Source organism: Limulus polyphemus, unplaced genomic scaffold (assembly GCF_000517525.1).
Source record: "Limulus polyphemus unplaced genomic scaffold, Limulus_polyphemus-2.1.2 Scaffold252, whole genome shotgun sequence".
Taxonomy (NCBI): domain Eukaryota; kingdom Metazoa; phylum Arthropoda; class Merostomata; order Xiphosura; family Limulidae; genus Limulus; species Limulus polyphemus.
Genome location: NW_013665862.1, coordinates 226,301 through 241,654, shown reverse-complemented (window position 1 = coordinate 241,654; position 15,354 = coordinate 226,301). Strand labels below are relative to the sequence as shown.

The window sequence follows — 15,354 nt, the reverse complement described above, 5'->3', positions numbered from 1 at the left end:
GTGGGACGGGGATTCGAACTCGCACCCCGCAGATTGCGAATCGAGCGCCCTAACCACCTGGCCATGCCAAACCACATCATTTTGGATTAGACATAAGTATGTAACATGGTAACATTATAACTTCTTATAGCGCTAATTTGCTAATACAAAGACGCACATTCTTATATTAGGTAACGTGAGTTCTTTGTTGCGTTCTAATCCTACTAAAAATCTTCGTTTGACTGACTAATGAAGACTAACTCGGCCAAAGTGTAATATTAATATACATTAATCACTCAAGTTAAAAGCAATAATTTGAAAAGAAATACGACTCACTATGACGATCCCGAGAAAAGAGAATAACTCTGCTTTAAATTTGAAGACATAAGATTTACAAAGCAATGGATGTTTTCATTACATTATCACTAAAACAGAAAATTTTAATTTCCAAAAAAAGAGATTATTGATGATTATGAGTAGCTTCATTAATTAAGCTTGCTTCTTATTAAACGATTCTACGAGTGTTTTCTAGAAAATTTTAAGTGATATTACATAATGAAAAGAAAAAGTGCTCGTGACGTTGTTCTTTATAAAAGAGAAACTTCCCGACGAGTCATAGAGATAAACTCCATTTCTGATAATTAGACATTATCTCAAATTCTGAGAGGATTCTTTCAGATATGGTTTCAGTGGGTCTACCATTTCTTGTTCTTATCCCACTGTCGATGTAATCACGTGCCTTGATGGTGTGTTTTGACTGACTGAGGAATCTCTCATATTTCAGCGAGCAAAGAAGGCTTTGTTTTTGGCTAAAAGTGGTTAAAAGTTAAATCATTCGTCACTTAACAACTTTTAGATTAAACTCTACAGAAGCTTTACTGATGTTTTAAAAGATAGGATGTATATTTGTTTTAACCAAATACATTTTGCTACCTCAAATTCACTTTTTTTAACACCCAGTCTTTTAAAAAAAAAACCGCTTTAACTGTACAAAGTAGATTCAGCAGACACACTGATACCCCCCCCCCCTCCAGTGGCACAGTGGTATGTTCGCGGACTTACAACGCTAGAAACTTGGTTTCGATACCCGTGGTTGGCAGAGCGCAGATGGCCCATTGTCTAGCTTTGAGCTCAACTTCAAACAAACATACAGATCAAGAATAACGAATACTTAGTATAACTGAACGGATGATGACTGTATACGTTTCTAAAATATAAATAACTACAGCGTTGTGTGCCAAGTTCATGTTTCAAGTACATTTTTTTTAAATCATGCTAAGTAAAAAAAAAATTGAGCTACTGAATCTCCGGCCAATTTCTTCACCGCTTCTTCTTAACCCGACACAAGGACAAGGTTACTGCCATCTGTCAATTATTATTATTATTATTTATTTGTTTATTGGTTTATATGTTACGGAACATCTTAAAATAAATAGTGATGATTTTCATGAAACTTGATATTGTTAAAACGCACTACCGAGGCACCTATGATTCAAGTTTGCTGGATGTCACAGCTAAATCCATCACCGGCATATGGAGAAGGAAGAATTATTGAACGATGAGTCAAAGTAGTATACACAAGTTTGCGTATGTAATGGTAATCAGATGATCATATCTTGATATCTGGTAATAGGTAGGACTTCAAAAGAAAGGTTTACCACCCATGTAGTTGGCGAAAAGAATTTCACGTAGAGATTACAGATTGTATTACATGATATGAAAGAGTTGACGACCAGTTCTTACAGAGGCCGCTGCTGTAAGTTTATTTTTGCCGACATCAAGCTGAAAGAGTTTCCTACGAATGAATAACATACAAAACTACTAGAAAAATAATCAAACTTGACAATTTGTTCCACGGGGAGATTTTACAGAACTTTCCAAAACGGGAGAAAATATAATGCACGGGTCACAAGAAAGAAAAGCAAATAAAAACGCAAAACTTGTTTCATTGCGTGTGGACGACAACATTTCTTCAATCTATTACTAGATGGCACTAAAACAACACATATGACAGTTATATTTCTTGATCTGTTTATTATCAGCCATGACCAATATTCCCTCTAATTTTTTCAATCCATGTGCGGAATGAGTTTTGTTTTTTGTTTTCGGAGGAGGGATATTTTTTAGACTATCGACCCCATTGGATCATTAGGCCGCTTTGCGATGGTACCAATTGGTTATTTGAGCTTTAGGCCTATCTACTGCTAGGGTCATTAAAGCCGTCAACATGTTAAGACTCCTCACCATTACTGACGATGTGTGCGACACTTATTTGGTTGTGGTGCTGAAGCACAGCTTAGAGGGATTACTGGCTAGCCAGGACTTTCTTATTATGATTACTAAACACCTTTCCTAGCAACATGCCAACTTTCTTGTTTAAAGGATCCTGAATGAGACGCAACAATCTAGTCAAGTATTCAGTATCTAAACTTCCTTCTTTATACTTAAGTTGACTTTTTTTTTCTGTTCTGATTGCATTAATCTGGCAACATTTAGGATCCCACTGAATTTTCCTAGCCATTTGAAACTACAATGTTTTTTTGAAATGAAGGTATTTTTCGATAACCTACCGTTCTTTAATACATATCTTATTTCTGCTAGTGCCCCTTTTAGGTAGCAGTTGCCTTTGTACCAGTTTGTAGAAATGAATATATTGCTGTGACTAAGTGCTCTTCCAATAAGGTGTGTGCCTGCAGTTTGTGATATACCAGTATTTTCTTTCATTTTCTTGCAGGAATCTGTGAACATAGTCGAGGATTATTGGTTTTATTTCTTTTAAAAACACGACTTTTCAAATCGTACAATACATTCGCAACTGGATTAACACTGACACTTTGGATTAACCATTTCGTAATATTAATTATTTCCTTCTCTTCCCAATACCCCTCATTCAGCAGGGCAGTGTATTTTCGGTCATTGTTCAAAACATGGGCGAATTAAACTTCATTCAATGGATACAACGACCGAACCAGGATGTTATAATATTGTTTCTTCGTCTTAACTCCATCACAATATTTCCCACTTTTGTGCCAAAGAAACATCCACTACCATGTTTCACTGTTTTATTTAATACCAGTTTTTTTATGGTCACGTCTCCTCATGAAAACTCTCTCAGAGTTTCAGAAAAAAAGTCTGTCCTTTGAGTCTTCTATTCGTATCACATTCTCCCATTCAAATTCTTCAAATGTTTGTGATTTTTTGGAAAGTTTGAGCATGTTTGTAAACTCATTATTAGTCCATCGTTTTCTTGCAACTGCCTGTGAATAGTTTTATTAACAATTCTAGCTCCATGCATATCCTATATTTCTTTTTTTGCATTTACTTCTGGGGATGTTTCGAATCGATATATGGCCTGGCATGACCAGATGGTTAAGGCGCTCGACTGCGGGTTGCGGGTTCGAATCCCCATCCCACCAAACATGCTCGTCCTTTCAGCAATGGTGGCGTTATAATGTAACGGTCAATCCCAATACTCGATGGTAAAATAGTAGTCCAAAAGTTGGCGGTGGTTGGTGATGACTAGCTTTCACTGCTATATTAGGGACGGCTAGCGTAGATAGCCTTCGTGTAACTTTTCGCAAAATTCATAACAAACAAACAATCAAATCGGTATTTTATTGAACTCCTTTTGATGACACTATCCTCCTGTCTGGGTGTTATTCTTAAACCCTAAACCCCGACTTTCAGCAAAATGCTCTCATATTATTTTAATCTCACACTTCTATATATATCAGATGAAAAATAATGTGTGTTTGTTTTTCACAACTTATATCTAAATTATTTTTACACGACTTTTAGCTTTTGCAATAGGAAACTTGTGAAGTCTTTGGATGATATTAACGCTTTATTGATAATTCACAGCAATTAACTAAACTGAAACGAGAATTAAAACAGGATTGAAAAATATGTATCATATGAAAGCATGCATCAATGAAACCAGGCCTACTCATTCTACATTTAATGATTTTCAGTATTTGATGCCCAATTTTTTTCGTGATGCTGCTTATGAAAAAAATAACTGTTTTCATTGTAGTTGCAAAAGAACATGTGAATATAATACAAAGAAGCGTCATTAATATTTTACTTTTGCCAACAGTGGTTCCACTCATTCATGTTTTTACAGCATGATCGATGTTTTTTGTCGTTGTTGGTGGACACATTCTGATACTGTTTATTCAGAAGCTGACCTACAAACTATGAGGTCATACAATGTCATCTTTCGTTGGAACTAATATTATTTTCAACTGACGTGGCTATTATAAGTTTTTCGTCAGTATCGTCAGATGGCGAGCTTCAGGTATTAGCATAACATAAATAAATAATGAAAAGATAAAGCTATTACTTTCTAAAATGTATGAATACCTACAGAACCTCAATTATCAGCACTATATCTTATAATCAAAGTTCTTGATTTTGATAAACTTACTATGAGCAAACAAACGGCTAAAACATAGATTAGGACAACGGATTATTAAAATTACTTCAGAGGAAATCTGAATATGAAATTTAAATGTGATTCTTTTTTGTTATTCTTAGAAACTCGCGTGATACTGTGTAAATAATATTTTACGTGCGCTGAATGGTAGACTACTTGTCAATCGTGTTTGACGTATGTAATTCAAGATGATTAAGAAATATATCCTCTTGACCTTTTATATAATCGGACAGGAATTCTAAACCTTTTTATGTTTTGAATGTTTTATGCGAAATAGATTGTAAAAATTGTCCATTACGTTCATATCCATAGCTTACAAAAGGTGGCACTATACGTATAATACTGTAGCATTATCAAGTAAAATATAGATAAAATACGTACACTCTATTTCCCCCAAAATGCCTCCAGAACTTTTGTAGTTGCGACGATGTCCACTGAGTCAGGTGGCGCAACTGCTTAAAATAAGTAAGAAAAAATAACAGTAAACCATCAAATATATAATTTCAGGCTGGATTCGTATAAAACAACAACTTCTGAAACTTTCTCACGTTGAAATATTTTTGGGCAGATTTCGATTCCTTGTTTTTAATTATGACTTTATAATACACCCAAAAAGGGGAGAATTATTAGTAAAAAATAAAATAGATCTCCATCAGTGATTTCATTCTACAAAACAAACAAACAAACCCAAAACAGCATGTAATTACAATATTTGGGGTTTTATGAGGAGGAACGTATTTTGAGACTAAGAGATTAGACACCCCTTGAATGAGTAACGAAGGAAACTTTGTTTATTAGTGTAACACAGTAACAAACAAAGAGGAAAAAACATTGTCGAAACGTTGTACATGTGTTACTATGTTAAAACTTGTAAATAAAGTTTTCTTCGTTGCACATTCAAGTCGACTTTAAACTTCATTACAATATTCGCTGCTAAGTTACTTGATCTGGATCTTAAAATACTGAGAATGTCACCCATGCCAATAATTTTTTACTTTCCGAATATTAATTTTTTTTTTACTTTTTGTGAGAAACTATTATATTAGAGTTCTTCTAGACAAGTTGCAATGCATTTTTGTAAATGAAGAGATTGGCATGATAGCAAGTAAAAACAAAATATATCCTGAAACTGTGTGATCGATAAACAGCAGTTGTGTAAAAACCACATATTTAAGAGCCTTTTTCAACGAATTTTCATTTAATCAGAAGTGCTAAAACTTTTTCAAAAGCTCATCATTGAGTGGTAAAATAGGCTTAACTGATTGAAATGAAAGAAAGATTTAGATTGGTTCGAATAAGTAACAAAACACTGCATATTACGATATTTCAACAAAGTATGCTAAAATAGCGCTGTTACAAATGAGCTCATTAATGATTTTTGAGATTGTTGTGAGGCGCTGCAGTCAAAGTCTTGTAGACTAATGAACGTTAGATTATTTATGACCTTTCTTTGTATTTGATAAGAAAATGTAATATGATGAAAAAGCCGGTTAAATATGTGGATTTTATTGGAAAATACCTAAGTATAACAATGACCTTCAAGACGCCAAACTACGAATGTTAGATACGAGCGAAGGTCAGAAAGTACAAAAAAGCAAAAATATGTTATTTAGTACAGCCAAGGCTTCTCTTTTTTAAAAAAAAAACAACCAGAAAATCTCCAACTATAAATACCAGGAAGAAGTATATATATGTGTGTGTATATACAAAGACAAATTTCAGAAGAAACATGAAATCTGCTTCCTTACTTATAAATATCTTTGTCACCAACAGTTCCATATCACAATTTAACAGATATATTGCACAATTGTAAACCTAATAGTAACCTATATGTTCTTATTGTTGATGGATTAGACGAGATTAAATTTTGTAAAAGTAATACCGTAATCAAAATCAACCCCTGTTGAACATTATATGCAAGTAGATTGCCAGTATCCAAAAAGTAAAATATGTGATACATGCCAACTCCTTTTAAGCCTAATCAAGTAGGTAATATAATCCACTGGTCCTTCTCTAACTAATTAACCTACTTTTTTGCGATTTCCTTCGAATTTTTCTTCGACGTGATGCTACAGAACTGACTGATCCAGATCTTGGATTTCCCTTATTGGATGGAGAAGAATGCGAAGAGGATCTTGCGAGCGCTGAAGAATTGAAAGCTTATTACTGACTTGTGGTGTAAGAAAAATCTGATCCGTATCATATTATGCTTGTTTCCAGAAAAATAAAAGAAGAACTAAATAAAAAAATTAAATTGTTATTTAACTGCCGGCATAATAAAACACAACTGAAAAAACGATTCTCATAAGGTAATTCATAAAACAATGTTTGGAATTTCTTCTTGTTTGGAACAACTCCATTAATTCCTATGAAATCTCCACAAAACAAAAATGCGATCAAAGACCGAAATAACGCACGATTGTTTCTGTAAACTATGTATATTGCCTCCGAGTCTTTGAATAAATCTAACCTGAAATAGCATAAAAATATTTTCACAAAGTAAAATTTCCTGATAAAAAACAACAACAACGCATTTATGTTACTGAAAAACATATTAGATTAATACTTTGATTTTTGCTAAGTTATATGGTGACTGAAAACGAGAACAATTATATATATATATATGTATTTTCGAATATATTATCGTCCTTTACTCGTAAATAATTTACTATTTAAGCAATTAAGCTTAAAGGAGAGGCATGTCATAGTTTTGTCTTTATATGTGGGAAGTATTTATTAAGATTTTGTGTTGTTTTAATGAAATTTACGACAAAGGATTAGTACATTTTGAAGCACAAAGTGGAACTTTAATGTACTTTAAAAACAAATTCCAAATTGAAAACTAGGATTTTTTCACTATATTTCATTAGATCTTATACGGTTTATATGGACCTGTTGATGGGTGACAATATTTTATAATAAAAAACAACAACAATAAAAATAGCAAATAAATAAAATAATATAAAAATCGTACATATTAATATCATTTAGTATACACTATGTTCAAACTTATTTTAGAAAATAAAAAATCTGAAGATCAGATAATTAAAACATTGGCTTCATCTTTTGGGGGAAAATGTTTTGTCATTCCCATGTTTCAACAAATGAGAGTTTTGTATATTGGTCATGTGCATGTTGGGTTAAAAACAAAAAGAGCCTTTCGAGAATAGAACGGCTTTTCAAACTTAAAAACAAATCAACAATCTAGACAACGTTGTCAAAAGATGGCGCTGCAATAGAATTACCTGAACCTATAAATAAATGAATAAAAAACATTTTAAACATACTATCAAATGTATGCGTCGTGTCTTTGTGCTCGCACCGAAGACCTTTATACCCATCGGCACATCTAATGAAAAATAGAAACAAAAAATCAAAATCAATAGCTTTCCAAGATATTTAATCTAGACATTTTTTTAAAACTCATTTATCCATTCAATCGGGTTTTGTTAAATATTCCGTTTATTGTCAAAAAACAAAAACTTTTAAATTTGAGAAATTAAAAATGATGAAAAACAAACAACATATGAATAGTATTAGATACAAATAACTTATAAAAAAATAAATTATAGTACTAATTTTAAAATGTCCATTTGAAGGATTTACTTCGTAGATTTTTTTACTAGTATTGAACAAAAATGACAATATTAATCTATTTGTTTATTGGAGTGAAAAAGTACTGTTCAAAAATACACCAAGTTGTCTCAAACGCAGGGGCGGCGTTAGGGCACTACAAACCGTGAAATTGCACGGTTTCCCGAGCTGGTCAGGGATCCCATTAGAGTCCAGTGGTAAGTTGAAGAATTAATTTTTTCTTTCTGGACTAAGAAAAAGTGATATTGGCTTTATCGGTCAACTGAATGGTGACTTTACTTGTGTAAACTTATTACGAGGCCCTTAAGTTCCTTACGAGAGTTATGAAATGTCAACAACAACAAGCTAAACAAATATACAAAAATAAGTTATGTCACTATTCATCAGATGAATATCAAATGCCGTTCATAGTACCAGTAACAGTTGCATTAAGCGAAAGAAGCTTTCCCTGCCTGAAATTGATAAAAGATCAACTAGATCGTAAAGGAGTCTAAGTAGCCTGGAAATTATTGGGATTAAATTTGAGATTTGTCTGTAGCCCAGTTGTTCAGATATTATAGAAGACATTGCTACAGCTAAAGCACGAAAAGCTAATTTTCGTGTTGTCATATGGCTGATGTGCTGTAATTACATTGGTGCTTCAATACTATAATAAGTTTTTGGGTTTTTTTACTGCTGTGTTATCTATAGTTTACCAATTTATTAACTGTTTTTATATTAACTTCTGGGAATAAGCTTTTTCACCATTGTTACCATGAAGTAAGGCGGTTTTAGTATGATTGTTTATATAAAATGTAGAGGCTCCAAACCGAGCCTTTGCACGGGTCCCCCAAAAGGTATAATATCCCCCACTGCTTGAGTCAAACGTGATGTCTAAAAAGTGATAATATTTATTTGAGTTGTAATTTTCAAGTCAACATATGTACACGATTAATCCTGAACACCAGTTTGTTGATAATAGGAATAGGCAAACGAAGTCTGAGAGAACTGAAAGATTAAAGCTCATTGTTTAGCTATCCACATTTTAAATGCTTCTATTACTTACAAACCTGTAATGTTTACAGCCGAAATACATCTACAATCAATAGGTATACCTTACCTTAAGAAAGTTTTAATGCTTTATGATGCCAAAAACTATCGAAACATATCAAAGCCACAGGATGTCATAATGAAGTAACTAAAGCTCAGTTGCTTACTTCATCAGAAAAAGCTGCTATATAAAAGTCTTTACAAAAAAATAATAATAATACTTGCTAAAACTACATTAGTCAAACATTTTAATATTAAAGTATGAGTTTGGAGAACTTTAGAGTTCCATCTGTTAAATCAAATACATTAATGACGATGTTCAACTAATAATATTTATTTTTGGCTAAAATAAGTGTCTTATTAGAAATGAAGATTTAAATTCATTCTGGTATGGTGTATAATTCGATATTAATTTTTACATTTTCATAAAGTTTGCTACGCATTTTTTAATATTTTTTTTTCATCGAGAGTGCTGGTTGTTGAATTATTAAGTAATTATAACAGGAAAGCAACGTGTTAAACTTCGTATTTTTTGTGCTAGAACTTATCACTGTTTTAAAACTATTTTTATATAATTTTTCTAAGTACTTTTTAAATTTCAACGAGTTTTTATGTAATAGTTTATATAAGAAGGATCATTGTTGCTTTGTGGACAATAAAAAAACAATATTCAAATATCTGTTTAAGCTTTCAGTAAAACTATTCTTCTTAAAGGTCTGAAATATATAAAAAACAAACAAATTGAAAACGTAACAGTGCTTAGTAACTCAATACCTTTGATTTTTATTTGCATATTTAAAAGGCAGAGTAGAATTTTTAACCTTCAACTTAATAGGAATATAACAGACAACAAAAAACCAAATAACAGCAATATGTGTGTGTGTGTGTGTGTTTGTTTGGAAATAGTAATTTACGATTTGTAGGAATAACTACTTTTTTTTTCCAAAAAAAGCACTAGAGGGAGTACCTAAATAAAAACGTGTTGATTTTCGTAATTTTCTAAACCTTAAGATCACGGAACATTTCATATACAGAATCCAAAAACAGTTTATCGTAGAACTTCCAACATTTATCATAACAGGTGGGCCCGGCATGGCCAGGTGGTTAAGGCGCTCGACTCGCAATCTGAGGGTTGCGGGTTCGAATCCCTGTCACACCAAACGTGCTCACCCTTTCAGCCGTGGAGCGTTATAATGTGACGGTCAATCCCACTATTCGTTGGTAAAAGAGTAGCCCAAGAGTTGGCGATGGGTGGTGATGATTAACTGCCTTCCCTCTAGTCTTAGTGCTAAATTAGGGACGGTTAGCGCAGATAGCCCTCGTGTAGATTTGCGCGAAATTCAAAACAAACAAACAATCATAACAGGTGTAAGTTAACAGACTTACGACGGGCAGAGCACAGATAGCCCATTCCTGTAGCTTTGTGCTTAACAATAAGCACGCAAGCAAGCAAACAACTAATCAATTCTTTTAATTATAATTCATATTTTAGAAATTATTCAAATTATAAGCAAGTGCTACTGTAGTGTTTTAATTAAAATTCATATCTTACAAATTCATATCTCATTCAAATCATATTCAATTTTTAAAGTTGTAATTAGTTTGGTTGTATAAATGAAAATCAAATGACCACTATTTACATTTTAGTTAATATTTACTAATCATATAATAAATGAGCTATGGATTCAAAATTCAGAAACTTCAATCATTTCCATCTTTGCTTCATTTACTTCGGATATTGAAATAGGAAATCATTATCTATAAACGAAGGCAATCAATATTGACACTTTTATATAGGAAATATGGGATTGAGAATAAAGCGCAAGCTTGGCTGTTTTACGTTTTTTATAACTCATTAAACGAGAAATTCGAAACTACACCTCTCAATGCTTTAACTATCCCTAATTTTGAACTGATAGATTAGAGGGAAGGTAGCTAGTCAACAGCACCCACTTCTCTAATTAGACTGTGGGATTTGACCGTTACTCTTACAACGCACGCATAGCCCTAAAGTGCGAAGCAGGATTTTCTTCCGGTAGTGGAATGCAAACCATGGACCCTCGGATCTACTTTCTGGCACTCTAATCATTAGGTCATACTTGTACGAAACAAAACTAATGGAAATCCCTAAAGATTAAAGATTTCAAGCTGCCATTCTTATCCACTATGCCCCTCCTCTCCAATTCAGTTATCAGTTAACGAAATCTTCAGTTTTAGATAACTTATTATAATAACTAATTGTTATTTTTAATATTATTGGACATTCCTGTTTTTGACCCTCAAATCAATAACTTGTGATATCCCATTCTTCACCAGTGGTGTCCACATGCTGCATCACATTAAGTTATTTTATGATCTTTCTTGTCATAACACTCATTGTAAAGAATTGATAAAAACAACTTGAGTGAAGTCCCCACTTTATGTATAAAATACACAGGAAATCCTAGCTCTAATTATTGAGAGTAATGGCAATATTGACTGTGTGTTTTTATTTAGTGTTGTCTTCGTTCAACTCGTATATTATTAGGGACAGTGTAACCAATAAAGTAATGGACCTACAAGTAATTTCGTGTATGATTAGTTTAGAAGATGTGTTCAAAAAGCCGATGGAGTCTATATGAAGTTCTACAGTAATTCTGGAGTTAAGTAAAAAGTCGCCATGTTGGCTGTGTGTTTGAAAAGTTGGTGTAAAACAAGATTAAATAAAGAAACAAAGATGGTAAAATAAAGGTGAAATACAAGAAATATTTACATAGTTTATACAAGTACTTAGAAAAATGGCAAAGAATTAGCATAACTTACTCACACACCCGCTCCTGCAGAGACTCGATCATGGTACAGTTCCCTCCATTCAGGCAGTAGGACCGGACATCACAAGGTCGTCCTTTGAATTGCCAGTGTGGAGACTCTATTACACCTCAAATACCATAAATACAACCTAGCGTAAGTGCACCTTAGCAGCTAGGATTTAACTATTAGCATTAGTGCATGATTATTTTCAAGCGAGGATTCGGATGTTAGGGAAAAGTTTGATATTAACAGCAAGCTATGCTTTGATTTTCAGCGTAAGCATGAAAGGATAACCTAGGTTTTTTAGCAACTAAATCTTCACTTAGGGAATATCCAGCTAATTCCATTGCCAAGCTAGAGGGCATTATTAAGTAGTTAGTATGTTATTAGCCTTTATTAGCCTCAAGCGAACGTGAACCTTATACAGTTCAGTCTGATTAATAAAAGTATTAAGCATAACAAATTACCTTCTTGCTATGAAATATACTTTGTTTTTCTACAAGAGTTTCGATTTTAACCTACAAGATTATATACTATTTCTTTCTTTTTGTTTCGAATTAATTCAATATAGATTTAATTTAAACAAGATAATAAGTTACCAGAACAATATTCAATTTCTGTAGTACATATTGGTGTATAAAAGACATTTTAATACTAGAAGTAAAGCACCTTATAAAGCTTTAGTGAAACGCTCCTGAAGAAGCTGTAAAGCGAAACACTGAGTGTCAAATCAAAGGGTCGTTTATTTCTAGCATTAAAGTCATTAGAACAATCGTACATTTTATTTGGCTATAAATACTGGTTATCGTTAAGGTACCAGTAAAATATTTTTACAGTACTTATATGAATGGTAAAAACAAAGTTTCTATCTCTGTAAAAATGTATTGCTTTTTTTTTAAAAAAAAAGGATAATGACATTATGTGAAGTAGCTACTTTGGTGGTTTTGAAAGCTCTAGTAGAATCATGCATCATTTAGGGTTGTATGCCATGAAAATTACACTAGAAAATTGAATGATATTTAAAGTTAAAGGTCACAACAAGCAACACATATCTATCTACACGATTTAGTCGTTTATTTCATACAACTAAAACTGAATAGAGTTCTGTGACTTTATCTTAACAAATACGATTTTCATACATCAATACAAACAATATGGACTTTCCAACATTTGAAACAATCAATAGCGTTATTATATAATACTGTATACTGTTAGAACATTTAAGCATAATAAAACTATACTTTTAACTTGAAACATTCGTTTGAAATGTAATTCTCAATGTTCATCTACACCTTTTAAATTATGGATTTGTGTACAAATACCATAGATATTGAATAGTATTTAGGTATGAATACTTACGATTTTTGTGTCTTTTTGATTGGACAATAATCTCAGTCTCACTGACAGATGGCGGAGACAAAATATTGGATGCTCGGCACTGATACTGGCCGCCATCACGTCGTCGAACTCGTTTGATAATTAACACCGACTTTCGTCTGTAAGACACAATTTAATAAAAACCTGGTCTGGTATAACATTTTTATGGTGGAGTGTTACCATAAGTAATACTTTTGTTTTCTTTACAAGCTAAAATGTTAGCTTCCCTCTTTCTCTTTACTGTCCATTCAAATTCGTTTTCCAAAACGTAAAAATAAAGTAAATCGGTATAGAAAAATTTTACAGCCATTTCCTGGTAATTTCGTGGTAATTTTAATTATTGTTCTTTTTATACAACAAATTGTAGCATTATCATTGCTATGATCGCCTATGTAAACATGTAGTAATAAACTTAGATCTCCTACGTATAATTTGGAAAAGGGACGAAACTTAAAATTACTGTTCGCTTACTTCTTTAAGGTAATATGGCAACAAATGTAGCATGTTATTACAATTTCATTACGAAATATCATCGTGTATAGAGACACTTTGATTATTCGGGTTTTCTGTAAAGAATTTTGGATAGGTAAGAACAATGATGCATTTGTGATTGTATTGTTTGTAAATTATTTTCTTGATCAAGTAATCTTATATTTGTTCTGTAATAGTTTGGGTATAATGAAGCTGAAAAATATTACATTCGACACAACAATCTTACATATAAATCAGGACAATGTTTTAAAAAAACACATTAAATCCCTTAAAACTCACCAATAAAAGGATTGAATTGATTTCCTTCTCAAACCAAGTACTACTCTTTTGGTATGGATGTACAAACTGTCAGCGTGAACATCAGTGAATTTGATTATACTCTTATTGTTGGGAATAGATCAGGTAGAATATACAGTTTCTGTACGTCTAATCGAGGGATTTCGCATGATGCTTTGAAATCTCAGAAGAAGAACATGTACGTCTTAAATCAAGTATTTCAAAATTCTTAAATAATGAGCTGTTTTTGACACACATTTCCGGTTTACAGAAAATTCAATATCTTTTGATGTTAGTTTACTTTTTATTTAAGCACAATGATCTATTTATACTTTACCTATTGAAGGGATCTAATTCTGAATTTTAGTGTTATAAGCCCTTAAGTTTACCTATGAACATGGGGGGGGGAGGCATAGGGGTAGTGCTTTGTACAAACACGCCAATTACTCCAGGTACTGTCTTGATGACTCGAGGTCTACGATGATAAGTTGAGATCCAATTATTACACCTACTTCAGTGTTAATAACGTTAAAAAAATGCAGTTAGAATTACTGAATATTTTTTAATTTTACGTGTAACATATTTACAGTAGTATTAATTTTTCGTTAATTCTTACGTCACAACGTAACTTACGGCGCTATCATTCTGGGTGTATCTTTACATCTTTATCGTGAAGATATTTAGTGTTAGCATTATATAAATGTTGGTCCTTTGTCATAGAGAGGTTTATAAATGTTTACCTATTCCAAGAATTGTTCAATCCGTAGCGGATCTACAAAGCATGAAGTAGTTTTTGTTTTTCTTTATTTCGTATTTATTGAACTATATCCGAAGAAATTTCAATCCGTTCTAAATTTGATGTGCTATCTAGTCAACAATGCCTGCACCGCCAATGAGGAAGCTGCGTGAGTTAGTGTAGCTTTACGAGTTTCGAATTGTCTCTACCATCCATCCATCATTAGTAGAGTTCATGAAGTGCGACTCAGACGAGTCTCGGCGCCGATAGTTTGGATGGGAATAAAGAAGACTTACCCAAGCAAACAGTCGAAAGATGTCGGGGTCAAAGACTGATGATATACACACAACGTGCGTAGAAATCGTGAACCGTCCAAGTGGAAGCAGTGTTTCTGGATACTTTATACTTATATAATTTCTACTTAAATATATCTACGTAGATAAATGCTACTTAAGCTTCAATAATATTAATTACGCTAACTGTAAGTAGGCGATTACAATCAGCACTATAAAACAATAATGAATTCAATATAAAATAAGCATTCAAATTAGTTAGGTAATGATTCCTTTGTCAGTCCTAGTTGTCACTTTAAAGTCATAGCGGATATAGTGTGTGTGTGTGTGTGTGTGTGTGTGTGTGTGTGTGT

The 15,354-nt window shown here is 32.7% G+C and overlaps 1 protein-coding gene across 5 annotated transcripts in view; it reads right to left on the bottom strand.

Moving 5' to 3' along the window:
- The window catches only part of LOC106478806 (protein vein-like), a 121,706-nt gene that overhangs the window by 13,925 nt on the left and 92,427 nt on the right, over window positions 1-15,354 (bottom strand). Inside the window, exons 3-7 of one of the 5 annotated variants that reach the window (XM_022382473.1) lie at window positions 13,187-13,323; window positions 11,840-11,954; window positions 7,702-7,763; window positions 6,445-6,558; window positions 4,796-4,869 (exon numbers count right to left, since the gene is read on the bottom strand). In XM_022382473.1, the coding sequence (XP_022238181.1) occupies window positions 4,799-4,869; window positions 6,445-6,558; window positions 7,702-7,763; window positions 11,840-11,954; window positions 13,187-13,323 (499 nt within the window). In that variant the 3' untranslated portion in view covers window positions 4,796-4,798. The remainder of the gene's footprint in view (window positions 1-4,795; window positions 4,870-6,444; window positions 6,559-7,701; window positions 7,764-11,839; window positions 11,955-13,186; window positions 13,324-15,354) is intronic. The other 4 variants (XM_022382474.1, XM_013939376.2, XM_022382475.1 and 1 more) reach the window with 4 other exon arrangements.